Raw genomic sequence first — 18,354 nt, forward strand, 5'->3', positions numbered from 1 at the left:
GTTTTAAGGGACTTTAATGACAATTTTGTCTTTAGTCATGCTAATGTATGCATTAAAGCCTTGATATTACTAATGCCATAGTTTTCTATGCATTACTTATGCATAGTATAATGCCAAGTATGATGTATAACTAATACAAATATTATTTATACATAAGTTGAAAAAAGGTACCAAATAAGGTACCTACTTCCAAACTACCCCTACATGTTATATATATATATATATATATATATATATATATATATATATATATAATGGAGCTTCACTTTTTCTAACCCTACCCATTGTCCAAAAACCCATCACCATCACTGGATCCGAAGATCACCTCGATCTCATGTCATCCTCCGCCACCGCCCCTCAACCACCTCCTCCTCCGCCGTCAGCCCCCACGGCGGCGCCGGTGAAAAAAACTGTTGTGATCCGTTCCGTTTGGTCTAACAATCTCGAATCTGAATTCTCCTTGATCCGTAGCCTAATCGACCGTTATCCCTTCGTTTCTATGGATACTGAGTTCCCTGGCGTCATTTTCCGGCAGGATATACGCTCTCGGAACCCTAGTGATCACTACCATACTCTGAAATCCAATGTGGATGCTCTTAAGCTCATCCAGGTTGGTCTCACTCTCACTGATGCTGCCGGTAACCTGCCAGACCTCGGCTGTGCCTATGGATTCATATGGGAGTTCAATTTTTGTGATTTTGACGTGGCGTGTGACGATCACGCGCCAGGATCAATCGAGCTGCTCCGTCAGCACGGGCTGGACTTTGACAAGACGCGTGACCATGGTGCTAACACCACGCGCTTTGCTGAGTTGATGATGTCGTCCGGATTGGTCTGCAACGATGCTGTGACGTACATCACTTTTCACAGCGCGTATGATTTTGGCTACCTTATTAAGGCCCTAACAGGTCGTGAACTGCCAGGTGCATTGACGGAGTTTCATGAATTGCTGATGGTCTTTTTTGGGAACAGGGTTTATGATGTGAAACACTTGATGATGTTTTGCCACAACCTTTATGGTGGATTGGACCGGGTTGCAGCTACTCTTATGGTGAATCGGATGGTGGGGAAGAGTCATCAGGCCGGGTCTGATAGCTTGCTGACCTGGCATGTGTTTCAGAAACTGAGGGAGGTCTACTTTGAGGACAATGAGGCGCTGACAGAGAAGTATGCTGGTGTTCTCTATGGGTTAGAGGTCCTTTCTCCGTAGCTCCTTGTAGATGTAGACTTCTATTTTCAGAATTTCTGTACAATCCTTTTTCTTAATCCAAAGAAGTTTTAGTTTGGTTAATTTTGTGTCCCTTTATTTATATGCATTCCCTTTAAATGTACCTGCATAACTCACTCAGGAGCATTAGGTTGGTCATTCAACTTTTGAGTACTGTAGGTCACCTGGTAATCCCACTTACAGGGCAGCCCAGTGGACTAAGCTTTGTTGTGCGCGGGGTGGGGGGAAGGCGCACATCCCCACTTATTCAACCTAAATGGTATGATTTATTTGTATCAATAAGGTAAATTGGGAAACCTTGTGTGTTAAGTCCAAATCACAATTATGCATTTATTAGTCCTAGACTACATTTGTTCATCCAATGATACAAAGAATGGGATCATCAGATTTGTGAAATTCAGTTGGTCTACCATACTTTGTGTTTCCGGAATTGAGAATCAGAACATCCTTGTGGTTCGGCTGAAATGGAGAGATAAGTTGAATCTTGAAAGTGTGTGTTTAATGCCAGGCTGTAGGATTAATGTTTTGCTCTATTTAAGATTGGACGGTTCTGAATAGTGGGGGTTTATAAGGATGTGTATAAATTTGACATTGATGGTCAGTGATTGGTTAATGCTGTAATTTTGACAGTGATGATCAGTGATCGATTACTATTTGTCTTGAGATGAGCAGTTGAATTTTAGATAAGCATCTCATTAAATAAACTTTATCACTGTGGTGATTCATAATTCATGTTGAAGTTGGTCATATAATTGGAGAACGTTGGATGTTGATTATAGCTATGAGTTTATTAGTCCTATTCAACTTCACTTAGTGATACAACAACAACATACCCAGTAAAATCCCACTTAGTGATACAAAGAGCAGAAATATTGAATTTGTGAAATTCACTCTTTGCACAGGATTTGTGTTTCCTGTAAGGACTTGATTCGGAATATTCATGTGTAACCGAGTGAAAAATGGAGTCTTAGCTGAGATTTGAAAGGTGATTGTTTAGCGATAGGCCGTATTGCTAGATTGGATTGTTTTGAATCTTGATGGTTTGGAAGGATTAGCTGTGTAACCTTGACAATGATGGTCGGTTACGACTTGTCTTTAGGTAGGTAGTTGATTATAGATAAGCATCTCTTAATTATTGTTTGTTGCGGAGGTGGTTCAAAATTGATTTAAAAGCATGGTTTAAAGTTGTGACGTGGTTTGAGCTTGTTTGAGGGAGTTTGGAAGTGAATGCATTTCTTTAGTTTTGGATGGATTAGCGGTTGTACTTGTCAGTATCTAATAATTGATGCTGGTCAGTTACATGTTGACTTGGTTGATAAGAGTGTTCTGTAACGGATGTGTTTTTGTTGTCATCATTTATCATGCTTTTGGAATCTGTTTTAAATCTGGGGCAGGTAATGATTTATTAAGTTGAAGCTTTGAAGGGCACATGTGTCAACAGGTTCAGTATACGGGATGTTGCCTTCTAGGAACGAAGATGGAGTTATCTGTTGGATTGACACATATACTTAATTGTGTTGGTGATTCTAGAAGCATTTTTGAATTCTTTTTCTAATTACACACTAACACATAGTATCTTTGAAACATTTCAATGGGAAATGTAAATTTGGAGGATTTGCTTCAGCGCTACTTTGAGAAGGAATATTAGTAATAAAGCTGCCTCAAGAAGCCTACTGAGGGGATTAAGGTAGATGTATTCATCTAGCTTCAAACCTGAGTTAGGGGCCATTTGTTTTTATTAAGATTTAGATGTCTGAATTTGAATACATATCTATTATAATAATAGGATGTTGCTTTTAGATTTGAACATTGAATGATTAAGACTTTTTCTCTTTGAGCATCTGAATATGTATAACTTATCTATATATAAACATAATAAACATGCAATTTAAATAAAATCGTAATTACCATGACGCTTGGTTTATTATTTTTCTTTATTGAAAGTTCTAAGTTCTAACTGAAATTGAAAGCACCTTCTCGAAAGGTCTGATGACCTCTTCAAATATTTATCATCAAATGGCCCTATTTTGTTCTTCTATTTACATGCTATGTAATCACTCTACCAACCTTTGTGCATCGTGCTAAATATGAGAGGAAAAGTTCGTATACAATTTGGTATTTAAAGCAGCAACATGTTTTTTGTAATAGCATATCAACAACACATTGTTTGTTCAACAAAATCAAGACCCACCTATGAATGAAAGAAAACTATCATCACAAATCTTCAATATCAACAACTCCCTTCTTTGTACTGAAGTTAACCCACCTAATTCAGGCTTACAATTTTTACAAATGCCTCCTTCAATTATAGCCACTGGGTCTGCTCAAATCAAATTCCTCAAACTATCAAAACTCTAGTCTTTGTGTCATAAGACCATAGTTTGTGGATCAAAAAAATAGAGATTTTGAGATCTCACTAGTTGAGGAGCAAAAGAATTGGCTCGTTGAATGATTTAGATTCAGACCTCCATTAAGTGCAAACAAATGAGGCCTTCAATAATTCAGCTAACATATGCGCAGTTCAAAGCAAATGGCAAGTGCCACATTAAGTCATTTTTGTATAAAAAGGTAAAGGGGGACTGAACTATTATCTAATCTTCAAATTAGCATGATAATTAATATTAACTCATTCACATTATCACACCAGATGAAAACATACACACTATCCTCAATAAGGCATATAACTTATATGGTGACAACATAATGTATTGTGGAAAATAAAGAAAAAAGATTAAAACAAAATCAAAAGCAAGGATAATTAATTTGACGTTGATGGTTAGGGAGGGATGTCTTTTTGTGCCCTGCCTTTTTGTGGTATGCACCTCTAAAATTGAGTTAAGGTCTCTAATATTTTCCTTAAAATTGCTATTGTTGAAGATGTTCTGCATTCAAATTAGGGTAGCCTCACTTTTATGCATGAGGCTAGGACGTATTTCATTAAGAGAAGAGAAGTCTTACTTCTATGCACAAGGTTTTTGCCTATCGATAAGATTTGAGTCAACCTCGAATTGCTCCATCTCTTTGCCCCTCGCTTTAGAAACTTGATTAAGGGATAAAATTTCAAATGTGCGGTTATGTTAAAAGCAAAAAAAAAAAAAGAAGAAGAGAGAATCACAAGGCTTATGGGGCTTTACAGGAAAAACGAGAAGCAAAATGCATGCTTCTTTAAGTGAAGCGCATAATGTACCCAAACTATTAATATTATCTAATATATACAATTTACTACCTATAACGTTAATAGTTTCGTCGAAGACAAAGGCATAAGAGAGTGTTCATTGTTTGTTGGGCTTGAAGCATAATGTGGATTTATGGCATGAGTTTTAGTAAAGAAGGCACAATAGTGAGAAAAATAAAAATATATATGTAATGCACGAAAAAATAACTGTAGACAGAAACAACAATTGCACCCAAGGGTGTAATTTGATGGTCGATGAAATGGGATGAAGATTATGAAAATTTTGGGTTCAAATTTTAGCAGATACAAAAAAGTTAGATGATCTCTTTCATGTGCCTTATCGTTGGTGGATAGAGTTGCCTACCAGTGGGAGGATGCAAATAAACGATGGAATAGTTCAGGTGCGCATAAATTGGCCTAAACATAATATTTATAATAAAAATATTAACATAAACAATAATTATATAAACAAGATAATTTAAAGAATTACGAGTAAGTGAAATTTTTGAAGTAAAAACATCTAAACGAAATTCAAAAATCAACTTAAAAATTTGATTTAGATGCTAAGATGCATTTTTAAATTTCCCATGTTGGTTTAAGTGACTTGTTTCTTATGCTAAATCTCTATATTCTCTTTCCTAGCAAGACGATCATTCATAATGATTCCTTAACAAGTAATATATCTTGTCTCATTATATTTATTGTTTAGTGCTTTTTTTTTTCAAGATAGATCACATTAAGGGTGAAATGAGTGTTTAAGATCCAAGATATTAAAACTACTACTTTTAGCATCCAATATGCAATAACCCCATGTTTCATGATAACCCCAAAATATGCAATTAATGCATCATTAGAAGTTATTTACCTAGCACCCAAAGGTGTGTCCTGTTGGTTAATGAAGTGAGGGAGGAGAGAACCATTAGGTCTCGGGTTCAAATCCCAATTAGAGGAAAAAAACATTAGATAATTTCTTCCCATTTGGCCAAACTTTGATGGGCAGAGTTACCCTGTGCTTATGCTGGTGAGAGGTAGCAGGTATCCATTTGGATAGATAAGGTGTGCAAATTGGTCCGGATACCACCATTTTTAAAAAAAGTAATTAACATCATTTGTAAAATTGACATTTTAATTCTCAATGGATTGACCATACAAAGAATGAATTTAGTTTCTTCATTAAAAGTAGAGAATAAAAGCAAATGATATGAGGTAGCAGAAGTAGACGACTTGCATAATGGAATGAGAAGAAAGAGTCATCGTCGGGACTTGGGAGCAAAAACTGAAGAAAGAAGTGAATCGGAAGAAGCAGAGAAACAGAAATAGTAGAAGAAGAGCATTACAAAACCGAAGAAAAGAAAACAAAAATGCAACAAAGGGAATGCAGAATATATAGGGAGAGGATTCCTAGTACTTGAAAGACGAAGGGTCCTATTTTTTCTCTCTATTTCTCTTTAAATCTTAATTTTCTGTTTTCCAAAGTTAAATTTAAAGAATAGACCAGTTCTCCTTGAAATCACTATGCAACTTCATTGTTCGAAGGATCAAAGTGCATCGTTTCACTTTCACACATGAGGTGATAACTATGCACTTCGAAATCTTTCAATCGCGGATGAAGAAATGGCTTTAGTAATACTTAAAGTGAAAAAGTGGCTGATCTTGCTTAATCATCAAAGAGTTATGATCTATTGTGGAGTGTTCATTAGGTGGAAAAGCATAAAATCTATGTTTAAATCTGAGAAGTGAGGTGAATTTGACAAAAAAGCAATTTGCATAATAATCCAATTCTGGATGTCTGGCCAAATAAGATAGCACACTTTTAGCAACATTTCAAGTTATTATATGCAACCCGACTCCCATTTTATGTTAAATAGTTTAAATTGTCGTAACCTTCTATAAGAAAGGTTTGACTTGCGTATTATACTTGTAAGAATAATAGTAGTTAAGTTACTATCATGTGCAAACATCTGGTTGGTGTTGATTTTTTTGTTCTTTGAAAAATTAAGAATGGTATAAGATGTTACTTCCTTTGGTCCAATTCATGTGGCACACTTTTCTTTGTAGTATGTCCCAAAAAGAGCGTCGCCTTTTTATATTTAGAAACTATGTAACTTTAAAATTTCCCCTTTACCCTTTTACGCAAAAGGTGTAATGCTTATTTTAGACCACATGCTTCAAAAGTTTTCCTTTCTTAAATTTCGTGCCTAGTCAAATGGTGCCACATAAATTGGGGCAGGGGGAGTACCATTCGTAAAATTATCTCAAAATATTTTAAGATTTAATACTTGAAAGTGTTTATTCAAAATGCGGCGAATATGGAAAAATGTGTTTAGAGATTTGGATGGGGAGTAGAAAGAAAACATGTTGGAGCAGATTTTTCTAGTAAAACGGCTGTTTATATTTGAAAAGACAAGGAAAGTAGTGAACTTATACTAGAAATTTCCACCAGATTTTCTTGAAAGGATTTTATTCGTCGAGTACGTGTCTATATTAGGCATTCAATTTTCAGATGCTTGTTTTCTAGAGCGAGAACAAATTTCTCCGTTAGGCTGGGGATGGGTTTAATCTCGTCCTATTGTTGTATTGCCATGTTCCCAGTGTTTTGTTCTTGGCCTTTCCTAATGACAAAGGTGGTTAGAAGAGTTAAGTGTATATTTGACATTTCTTCTTTTGAAAAATAATATCTTGTTGTGAGTGTTTGACCTTTGAACCCAGCTAGGATCCGTGGTTTATGTTAGTTGCTCAAATGGATGCATGTAAGAAGTCAAATGCATGGCTTTTCTGTCATCATCTAAATGAATTGCTTGAGATGGCTGAAGGTGCTAAAAAGAGGACGAGAAGTTGTCTAAATAAACCAATAATTTGTTGCGATTAATGCTGCTGATTTAGCAAAGGACAGGATGCGCTAGAGAACATCTAGTTCTAGAGAAATCCTAATTTGCCTGAATAGACAAACAAGAAATGATTTTGGAGCCAAGTAGAATGGTGGAATGGTTAAAGAGGGTTTGTAGTAATTTATTGATTGATTGATATCTGAAATACAAATGCAAATTATCAATGGCTTGTTATTATGAATGGAAAGGATCATTGGATAACAAATAGGATTCAAAGTTGTCCTGTCTACTGCTTTTTCGTTAGAATATGAAGCACAGTAAAACTTTCTTTGAGATTTTTCTTGTTTTAGGTACCCAATAGAGGTTGAGTTGGTTTCTCTAGATCTGGATTTTCCTGTTATTTGCTTTTTTGCCATCTCAAAGACTCCACTTTCCCATTCAAGTTGAAGTTGAGCTGCCACTTTGCCCATGCATACAACATTTGTTCGGTTTCTCAAAAATAAAATTTTATAATAGAAAACCTACTGGAAATCTAATTACTACTCTATCAATCCTTTAAAAAGAATTAGTAAACCTACTTGAAGTCCATTTTAGAACTTTACCAATCCTTGAAAGTTATGCTGGTTGGGTTCGGTAATCACATATATCAGCACCAGTATACATGTTGCGCCTTAATAGCAGGATATTCAATTTAAATTGGCAATTGATGTTATGGGAATGGAAGCGGCAAGTTGTCCGGGCATGTTCAATATCTTAAAATTTATGACTTTATACTTTTAACAAAGCGATTCTGAAAGACTGAGGACAAAAGTATTTAATATATAGTGATAAGTCCTTTATTAAATCTAAGGAGGACAAAGAAAGAAATAGCTTTAGCTGCATTGAGCACTTCAATTATTATAGCTTATATAATGTTTTTCTTCCATAAAGGTAGTAAATCAGAACTTTCTTAAACACTTTGAAAAATGGATCTTGTTTGGAAAGATCATGAATGTGAGGGTTGCCAAAGTGATTTTTTTTTTTTTTATGTTTATGTTGGTGGTAGATAAGGTGGGACAGCTTTAACCACAATGCTGTTCAATATATATATATATATATATATATATATAAAGATGCTGTAATAATTATTTGATAGCTCATATAATGTCTTCTTTTCTAGGAAGATCTTGTAGTAAAGTAGAACCAGTTTAAACAAAGAAAGATAATCTCTTTTGGAAATATCACGACAATCTGCAATTATTGCCAAAGTGATGGAGCTCATTTACGTTGGTGGAATATAAGGTAGGATGTGAACGAGTAGATCAACAATACTGTCGACAGAAAAAGAAAATGAAAGATTGATTTTTTTTGAGAATGGTAACATTTAAAGAAAAATGCACGAAGGCAGTGCATAACCATATGTACATGGAATAGTAGATCAATCTTGATCTAACTAATTACCAAAAGCCTAACATGTCTACCAGAGATTCTGTATCCTCTACTAGACTTTCTTTACACCAAAAATGAAATAGAAGAACACAGTCCATCTTGACATCCTGAACGGATTTGTATCTGTCTTCAAAAACTCTTGAGTTTCTCTCCTTCCATGCTGTCCACCATATGCATGCAGGTATCAGTCTCCACCATGTCTTTTGACTCGTTGAGTCTCCAATGTTGTTCCAAGATTTTAGTAACTCAACAGTAGTAGCTGGCATAGACCATCTTAGCCCAACAATATTAAGAAACAATTGCCACAGTTGACTAGTAATAGGGCAGTGAAAGGAATAAGTGGCTGTTCGTTTCCAATTCTCTGCCACATAAAAGACATCTAGAGCAAAATTGGAAACCCCTCCTTTTCAGGTTTTCTTGAGACATCTAGAGCAAAGTTGAAAGATTGAATTTGACGATGGAAGTTGAAAGGTATGTGCCTGCTTCAATTATGTGCAGTTTGGATTTGCATCTCTTTAACATTGGTCCAATGAGGAAGAAATTGAAGGTTTGTTCCTCTAATTAGCTTTGTTCTTTGATTTTCCCGCTAAGTTTTTCTTTTGTGGAGCATATTCTTGATACTTTAACTGATGTCACTTTAATGTTGAGACTTATGAAAAGAAAAAGAAAAAGTCATTTTGTGTTGAAACAAATTAGAGTATCACAGTACAGTTGTTACCTCTCTGAGGTTATCAAGGCCTCTTGCAATATTAGATGTGAAAAATTTGAAGGCTGGAGGTTGAGAAAACCTGCAAAACTCTCTCTCTCTCACTCTCTCTGATTCATGATCCCATGACTTCTACAAGCAATTGGTTTGTTCATGTAAGTACATGATCATCTCATCTAGAAGCTTAAGCTGCTTGAGAGATCACACTTTTATTTGCTTAATTATATTCTCAACACGCCCCCTCACGTGCGGGCCCTCTTTTTTTTCATGTGGCCAAGCACGTGAATTTTTTTTGATAATGAGTGGTGGTGAGACTCGAAACCAGGACATCTTGCTGCTCTGATACCATGTGAAGATTGAGACAGGGAAGAGAAGATTGAGAGCAAAACTCAGCTTGACTATTCCCTCAAGTAGTTGGGGTTTAAATAGCAAAATGTACTTGATCTAAGAAAGGAAAGAGAATCAAACGCGTAATTACAGGGAGTAAATCAAGCTATACTACCTGTCTGAGGTTATCAAGGCCTCTTGCAATATTAGATGTGAAAAATTTGAAGGCAGGAGGTTGAGAAAACCTGCAAAACTCTCTCTCTCTCACTCTCTGATTCATGATCCTATGACTTCTACAAGCAATTGGTTTGTTCATTTAAGTACATGATCATCTCATCTAGAAGCTTAAGCTGTTTGAGAGAGCACACTTTTATTTATTACAGGGAGTAAATCAAGCTATACTATATTTACAAGATCGTAGAATATCTACAAGATTCTAACATTCATTTTCATATTTCATATTTACAAGATCGTAGAATATCTACAAGATTCTAACATTCATTTTCATATTTCATGTTGAATGGATTAACAGTTGATCTGAATTATATGTAAAAAGTGGTTCACTTAAATTATCAGGTAATCTAATTGTTATTTTGTTTTAGCCTTCTGCCGAATTGTTGGATCAGTGAGGCCAAGTTGCCATGGATGTCCATGGTTATCTTGAATGAGGACTTGGCCTCCTTTGAGCTTTTTCCTTTCTTATAAAAAAAGGTTCAGATGAGGGGACATCAATTTTCAATTTGATCAGTAACAATTAGGTGTAGTAAATCTCTTCCACTTGAGCTCATGCTGAACTCATAATTTAACAGAAAACAGTTTTGGTTTGATTTTGTGATCAGTAGTTGTTTTTTCTTCTTCCTATTAGGCTTTTACTAAAATTAAAATTGATATATTAGTATGATGGAGCTTGGAAAAAAAGAAAGAGAGGGAGATGACTGATTTTTCAAAAGACAGCAAGGACAATGAAAATGGGTAGATATGTATTTGAAAAACAAAAACAAAATAAAAATAAGAGGGCAGATACAAAAGCTGTCACAGATCTCTATATTAAAGGAAAAATAGACGTATAAGGAAGTAAGCGACTAATGAAAAAGAAGCATGCAGGGAAGATCTCGAGAGTGTGAGGGAGCAAGTCTTAATTAGGTTTTCTAAATGACTTCCTGTTTCAATACCTGTATTTTCTCTTTCTTGCTGGTTGTTCATTCTCTGAGTTGTAAAATGTTGAGTCCTTTATCTTGGAGTATTGCAGGTCAATGCAATTTGTACTTAATAATAATTCTTGAAGTATTGCAGGAACTCTTATTTTTTTCTTAATGTTGTTAAAGGTGCTCTTGAGGCGTGTTTAAGACCTAAAGCTAGATGCAGCGCAGGTGTGTACTGGCTTTAGTGGAGTTTTAGTACAGGCATCATGATGCTCAAGCGTGTGTCTTAGCTATCATTGGCTCAATGTTGAGGGTGTAACACTGAATGCTCAATCTGACTGGCAAAATGATTTATTAATTGTTTTGGAAATCTTAAGAATAGGTACGTCAGTGATTAAGAACAGGATGTTAAAAACTTTGTATGAAAAACCTCTTTTTAAACAAGTTATAAGACAAGTAGTCAGTGAATTTGAAAACAAAATAAAAAATGGCATTTACATCTGTATTATAAGTATAAAGTACTTTTTGCACTTGGGGAAGGTGGAGTTGGAAAATCCACTAGAAGCACTTGCTTAATGATTCATGCCTGCATCATCTGGACAATTTGGAAGGACAGACATCAGCACTGCTTTGATGGGATTCAACTCGCTACCACAAATTAAAAGCTAGATGTTTGACCAACCTTTCTGCTTGATGTATTCCGAGTAAGGTAAAGTTTTAAAGTTTTTTTGGACTTTCTAAGGTCCAATTTTTACCGAGAGATATGTAATTTTTTATAGGAGCTAGCCTCTTTTGTTGTAATATTTGCATCTTCTGTATCTTATGAATGAAATCTTTACCTGATTAAAAAGGATACTTTTTGAATCTGATTGACATTGTTGTTTGTAAATATAAGCTTAATTGTAACTTTTTAAGTTTCTTTTTCCATTTCTGTTCTTTCTTCTTGCAGTATGTCGGTTATTCAAATAGAAAATGGTTTTATGAAACCAGTAATGTTGGGTTAACATTTATCATGTCTGTTTCTGAATTTCTGCACTGTCTATTTGGCAACTCATAAAACAATTAGATTTTACATCACCCAAGAAAAAAGAGGGAAACATTTTACAATTGTCTTGCTTCTCTTCTTTGGAAGTGCTTTTGTATTGGACTTTTTTTATTATTCAAAATTCAGCCTCTTCTTTTTCTTGCCCTTACTCTTGTACCTCTTCATGCTTCTGATTATGTGTATGCGTCGCATATCCTACTGCTGTTGCCTTGATGATTATAACGAGCTGCATTTTAATGATCTGAGGATGACATTTCACTTATATGTCATGGTCCTTGTACATTTTTGTATTCTTGTATATTATTCTATAAGCAATATTTATTTTAGGTGTCATTAGCTTTTATCTTTTGTTTACTGCTTGAGCTTGTGGTTGGGAAGTTCTCTCCTTGTTTTTGCCATGTAGCTGCAGTGAAGGCCTTTTGTTTTCTGCATCATGGGGACTTGGAGAAACATGCTGTTAGACATTGGTGGATGATGGCAACGACATTTTTTAAGGTAGGTGTATATGATAACTACCACAACCCCGATCACCTTCCCCATTTTCCCCCTCCCGCAAGCTAAAATGATGTGAATCCTGGTTCTGTTAGGTGGTTATACACAGCATAATCTAGCAATCATATATGCTAGTTTTTATCTGGCATAAATGCAAGAGGTTATCGGAGAGGAAAAAAAGATGACAGTTCAAACGTGTGTGATCTCCCCTGCTATTCTGGCTATTCAGAGCCTCCCTGTAAAATGCACAAAACATGACTGGATTAATACAGTCTATAGCATTAAACTAATTGATTGTGGACACGGCCAATGATGTTCTAAATGCTAGTAACTGAATATGGGCCATTAAGAAGATCTGGTTGATGATCCCTGCAGTTATTTTTTGGTGTTAGTGGAATGAAAGGAATAGTAGATGGTTTGATGGGATCTCAACTCAAATCACTCTCTCAAAGCTAGATGCCTACTCAATCTTTTTTGTTGGACTAAGATAGCTACTGCAATTAGTTCTGATCAACTTTTGAACTGTTAGTTCCCTTGTCTTAGATTGACATACTGTAAAGGGACTAGTTTTTTCTTTTATTTTCGCATCTCATCTTTTGTAACTATGCATCTTCTTGATGCTTTTGATAATATAACATCTTACTTCATTAAAAAAAATGGTCGGTTTTAATCTATGGCCTGTGTGACTAGTAGTTGGTCTGAAAGCACAATAAAGGAAAGTAACTTAGCATTCCTGGGTTGTAACTTGTAACTAGGAGGAGGCTTTTAAAATCAGTTTCCATTATACCTAAACTTATTTCCATTATTGTGGTTGCTGGGTCAGAAATGAGCCTTAAAAGCCCCCACCCTCCAGGAAAATGAAAAAGGTGATTGAGAATATTTATTTTGAAAACCTTGAACGTAGACTAAATCTGTTTTTTTTTTTAAAAAACTTGAAAGTAGATAACTATTTTTTTTATTTCTTGAAAAAAAAAACTTGAACGTAGAGTATGTATTTCGACAGCATTGCACTGGCACATAAATAATGGACTGCTGGGCTGGACGAGCAACCTTCTATCTGTCTTATGTACCAATAGTTGAGTGCTTCAGAAAAGGAAGATTGAGCGAAGCAAAGGAGAATGAAGTTGTGCTGCATATGTAGACAAAGAAGCGGAGAAGGAAGAACAACTGTTTGATTTTGGCACATGAGATGATAGGTTTGCTAGGTACATAACGAAAATGTATCGGATTGCAAATCTTGAAATGACGGTTTTGTTCCATCCTTGCCTCGAGGAGTGGGTGGTGAGCAAGCATGAAACTTTAATCAATAAAAAATGGCATAGCATTAGTGTAGGAACATCTCCTTTGTCGTAGAAATCCACGGACAACATTATGGAACTTCCATACCAAAGAAATTATCTGTAATTTCCTAGTCCTAGATAAAAAGATGGACCACCCTAGCCTCAGCGATATAGCTGGTTTGAAAATGAAATGTCCCTTCAACTAGAGTATAATGTAGACATCAATCAAAAAATACCATATCCTCTTTGCTTAATATCAATGAATAGTTAAGGACCATTTGGTGCCCCACCACACCGTTTGGAGTCAATCATGGTCCTTCAAATGTAACTTTAGGGTCATATCAAAATTAAATTCCTATGTCTTGGCAATGTTTGACATAAGCTTGAAGGTCATGTTCTGTACCAACAATCCATTAAACAAAACAGTACAAACTGATGTATAGGTTGATAGCAGTGTTTCTTCCCCCTCGATTCCACTTGCACTACCCCCAACCTCTCCCTCCGATGAAACCTTAAAGACCTTTCCAAAATGGATTTTAGGAATTCTTTTAATATGAAGATCAATCATAAATCACCCATCCTATATGCTGGACTTGCAAAATACCTTTAACCAGAATAGTTTTGAAGTTGCGTCGTGACAAACCTTTTCAATTTATTACCAAAAATAAAAAAAAACCTTTTCAATTTACATGTATTGCAAGTCAAATAACAATTTACTTCAGAGGAAATTATAACCAGGTAACTGAACATATTTAAAAAAATTAATGAAAAAGTTCTTGATTGTTCGAATACCTCAATCTCTAAATTCTTTCACCACTCCGTTTGACTAAATTAATCATAAAAAATGGGAAAATGTTCAAATTTCAAATTTCCTCCATTAATATAAGAAATTGCTCAATTTTGCTTAGAGTTAAATTTACACGTATTAGCAAAATTATCCTTACGATTAACGGAGCTTGAGCATAAAATGGGTGAACTCTATGTGCCCGAATTCTTATAAAAGATTCATATTTACCCGTCAACTTTCTATTGTGGTGTACAATTACCCTCAGGTTGAGCTCAATTAGGGTTCAAGGGCAAAAATAAAATTTTCTCCTACTATAGGAATAAGTTAAACCACAAGTTTAATCGGGGAACAAATTGCTCAACGTTTAATATTACAGAATAAATTTAACCATTTTCTCTAGAATAATGGCATGAGCATCATGTATAGAAGGTGTTTGGCTAAGTTTTTAATCTGGTCAAACTAGCTTATACGTACTTTTCGACTTATCCACATGTTTGGTAAAGTTAAAAGTGCTTATAAGTCAAAAAATAAGCCAAAAGCCGCTGGTCACCCCCAACTTATGAATTTTTATCTTATAAGCGCTTTAAGTTTGATCAAGATTTTTACTATTTTATCCTTAAAATATTTTTTTTAGAACAAAATTCCTACATCGATACTCACCGCCTCAAATATTCAACTTAACCCCCCCACATCTAAGTCTGCAATTTTCATTGACTATTTAAGATAAGCAAATTCTCTATTCCTTTGCATACTTATATCTATGTGATTGTGTATTAATCTTTCAACTGTATGTAATAAATGAGGACACATCAAATTTTTTGTGTATTACTATTTAAGTGTTGTGGTGATGAAGACAATATTTGTTTCTCTTCAAATAATTTGTCCAATTTAAGTTTATTTTTTACTGAGAAACTTTTGTCAATTTATTAATTATGATAACTTATGATTATATGCTTATCATAAAATAAATTATATTTATCATAAAAATTATCTTATCTAAGCACAATTGTATTTAAAATAAAATGACAAATAGAATATTGTGTATTTGAAATCTGGAATCTAAAATTTTGAAGAAATTACGCCCCTATAAGTGTAAACAGTTCTAAAGTTATTTAAGTCATTTTAACAGAAAAAGAGCTTATCAACACTTTTTTATCAAATACTACAGCAACTTATTATCAATTTCAGCACTTGTACCCAAACACGTAATTGCTTATTTATTAAATCAGTTTTAGCACCTAATGCTTATCAGCTACTTCAAATCAACTAATCCAAACAAGCTCATAGTATCATTTCTGTGTACTTACCGAAATAGCCACTCTGCTCTTTACACTTTCTCATATAATAAATTCTTTTATAATCTTAATGAACTCGACGTCTTTGTGACATGAATCATCATATATAACTGGTACTGTGCAATAGTAACCACGTAATTGACATAAAAAAACTATTGGAAAGAAACCAAGATAAAGAAACTTAATAGGAGTGAAGGAGAATGATGGTCCCTCTTATTTCGATCTACTGTTAGGAGGCATGTGGATGACACGTGATAGATGTGATGTTCAACCCCACTCCTTTTATATTTACATATATACACATAGCGGGAGCTTAGTGCACCAGACTGTCCTTTTTTTTTAAAAAAAAATCAAATGTCCCTGAATGATCGAGACAAAGTAAGTTAGACTTGAATAATATTTACAAGAGGTTTATTGAGATTTTGTTTTACCCTTCTCATAAAACTTCTCACTTTTGTTCCGTTGGTGATTCAAATTAGAGTTAGAGTTGGATGTGGAGGGGAGCTTACCACTTAAGCAACCCTCTATTGTTAAGTTATTGAGGTTTGATTTAGAACTTTACATATCAAAGTTCGATTCATGACAAATTATCCCTTGGATTTCTTAACAATTCATAGTAATTAACCAACTAAATTGTGAAACAACTGTAGTGATTTGTTTTTGGTTTTCTTCTGCATGACAAATTCTAATTATTAAACAAGAGTTTAAGTTATAGAATGACTAATGAGACATCTACCACTTCGATTTTTTTCTATTTTATGTTGTTTGAATATTTTATCTACTCTATTTCATGGTGTACATATTCCTAATATTGTCATGTATGATGAATTTTATAGTGGAATAAAGACTAACTCAAAAGAACCAAACTGCTTAATTGGACATCTAGAATTTATATAGTAAAAGACTCATTTATGTATGACATTTTATGTTTTTTTAACTTTTGTTATTTAAAACTATCTAGTTCCAATCTGCAATGTTGAGAATTTTTATCAATAAAAATAAAATTAAACACCAATGGTACGGCATGAAAAACAGCACATAAATGTAGATACTGTGATTTTTTTTAATATATAAACAAGGGGACAAGCTGACCTCTTAACAAAATACACGTTTGGATTTATATGAGGGCTACAACTTGTGAATTTTATGTCTGCAATCATATATCTTAACTTATATTAAAACAGCCAAAATGTCGACCAACTGTCCACAAGTTAAATCAAACAGAATGATATTATTTTTCACTATAAACAGATAATTTTGGTTTTGCCTAAAAATGAAGAGAAGAGAAAACAGTAGATATGGTTTTAGTTTTACTTACATCTGCCTGAAATTGCCCATGTTATTATTAGTCCTGTTAGGACCGAAAAATCAGGTGTCATGTGGAAGCTAGCAAAGCAAACGTTGAACAACGATAAATTATACAACAAATGAGAAATATACCAAAAGAGACAAATATTTAATGTGGTTCGGTCAACTGACCTACGTCCATGGCGGAGATAAGCAATCCACTATATAAAAAAAAGAGTACAAATATCAAGAGAACAACCTCACGAAGAGTCTAACACAAGTGACACACTAACACTTGTCCCGTAAAGTTTTCCCCCTAAACACGACTCTCAAACCCCATATGGCTACATTGTGGATACTACTGAATGAGAAAGAAGAATCCTCAATTTATAGAAGTCCAAACCTTTTCCTACGAGAAAAAGGACTAGCCAAATATGATAAAAAAATCAGGACAAACACCTATCAAGTCCCTAGGACTTCAATACTATGCTGAAATGGAGGAGATGAAAATGGAGTAAAGTGGTAGAGGAGTAATGAAATTGTTGACTTATTTACCTTAAAGAGTCAGTATTTCCTTTTGTTGTTTGGACTTAATTAGTTAACTCACTGGTATAAGAATTACCTTTGCACTCTAATGGTTTATGTTCATTTCAGGGTGAATAATTTCTTATAAAATTATCGACTTTAATGAAAAATAGACTCTAAATATTTATTACAGTCTATTTCTAAAAGATATTTCTTATTTCTTTTACGATGTTGACAGTTAACCATATCAATTTCTTTAATTGCCAATCACCGATTGAGCGAATCCTCAAATTATTATGCGGACATATATGCATTTTGAAATATTAAATATTTTGTAACACCTCGAAATTGTTTTTGCTAAGTATTACGTTCTCGTTTAGGCTCCAAGTTAAAACACGCGAGTATTCAAAAGTTTTTAAAGTGTATAATACCTGCCTATTATGTTCGAAAGGTAATACGGATGTTTAAAAGAGGGAAAGATGGTACAGAACAAATTAAAAATATTTAAGAGAAAAAAATGACTATAGTCGCGTATTGCCTAAGTTCAAACAATCACATCTCCCAGATTATAATGGATAGAGCTATCAGCCATATATTGAATAAAAACTCTTTGAATATACTTTCTACAACTTCAAATCAACTGTCGTTCGGGTATTCCCACAAAAAGTTATACCTTTTTACTGAAGAGTAGCAGAGCAGCAATCAAGTCCTGAAAAATACCTTGGCACAACATGCCGCTAGATGTGAAAATTCAAGTATCTGAAAATCTCTTTTGGCACGGGGTGTCCTACGATATATATGTGGCATGA

At 34.4% G+C, this 18,354-nt stretch overlaps 1 protein-coding gene across 1 annotated transcript; it reads left to right on the forward strand.

Moving 5' to 3' along the window:
- Positions 1–259: 259 nt before the first annotated feature.
- Positions 260–1,291, forward strand: LOC104214425 (probable CCR4-associated factor 1 homolog 9). The gene has a single exon (XM_009764082.1). It carries the CDS (start codon positions 335–337, stop codon positions 1,208–1,210), a length of 876 nt encoding a protein of 291 aa, XP_009762384.1. The 5' UTR covers positions 260–334; the 3' UTR covers positions 1,211–1,291.
- Positions 1,292–18,354: the final 17,063 nt, after the last annotated feature.

The sequence above is a fragment of the Nicotiana sylvestris genome, chromosome 7 (assembly GCF_000393655.2).
Source record: "Nicotiana sylvestris chromosome 7, ASM39365v2, whole genome shotgun sequence".
In the NCBI taxonomy this organism is placed as follows: Eukaryota; Viridiplantae; Streptophyta; class Magnoliopsida; order Solanales; family Solanaceae; genus Nicotiana; species Nicotiana sylvestris.

What these genes read in the sequence shown, in the direction of transcription:
- LOC104214425 (XM_009764082.1), top strand. Translation starts at nt 335, where the DNA reads ATGTCATCCTCCGCCACCGCCCCTCAACCACCTCCTCCTCCGCCGTCA.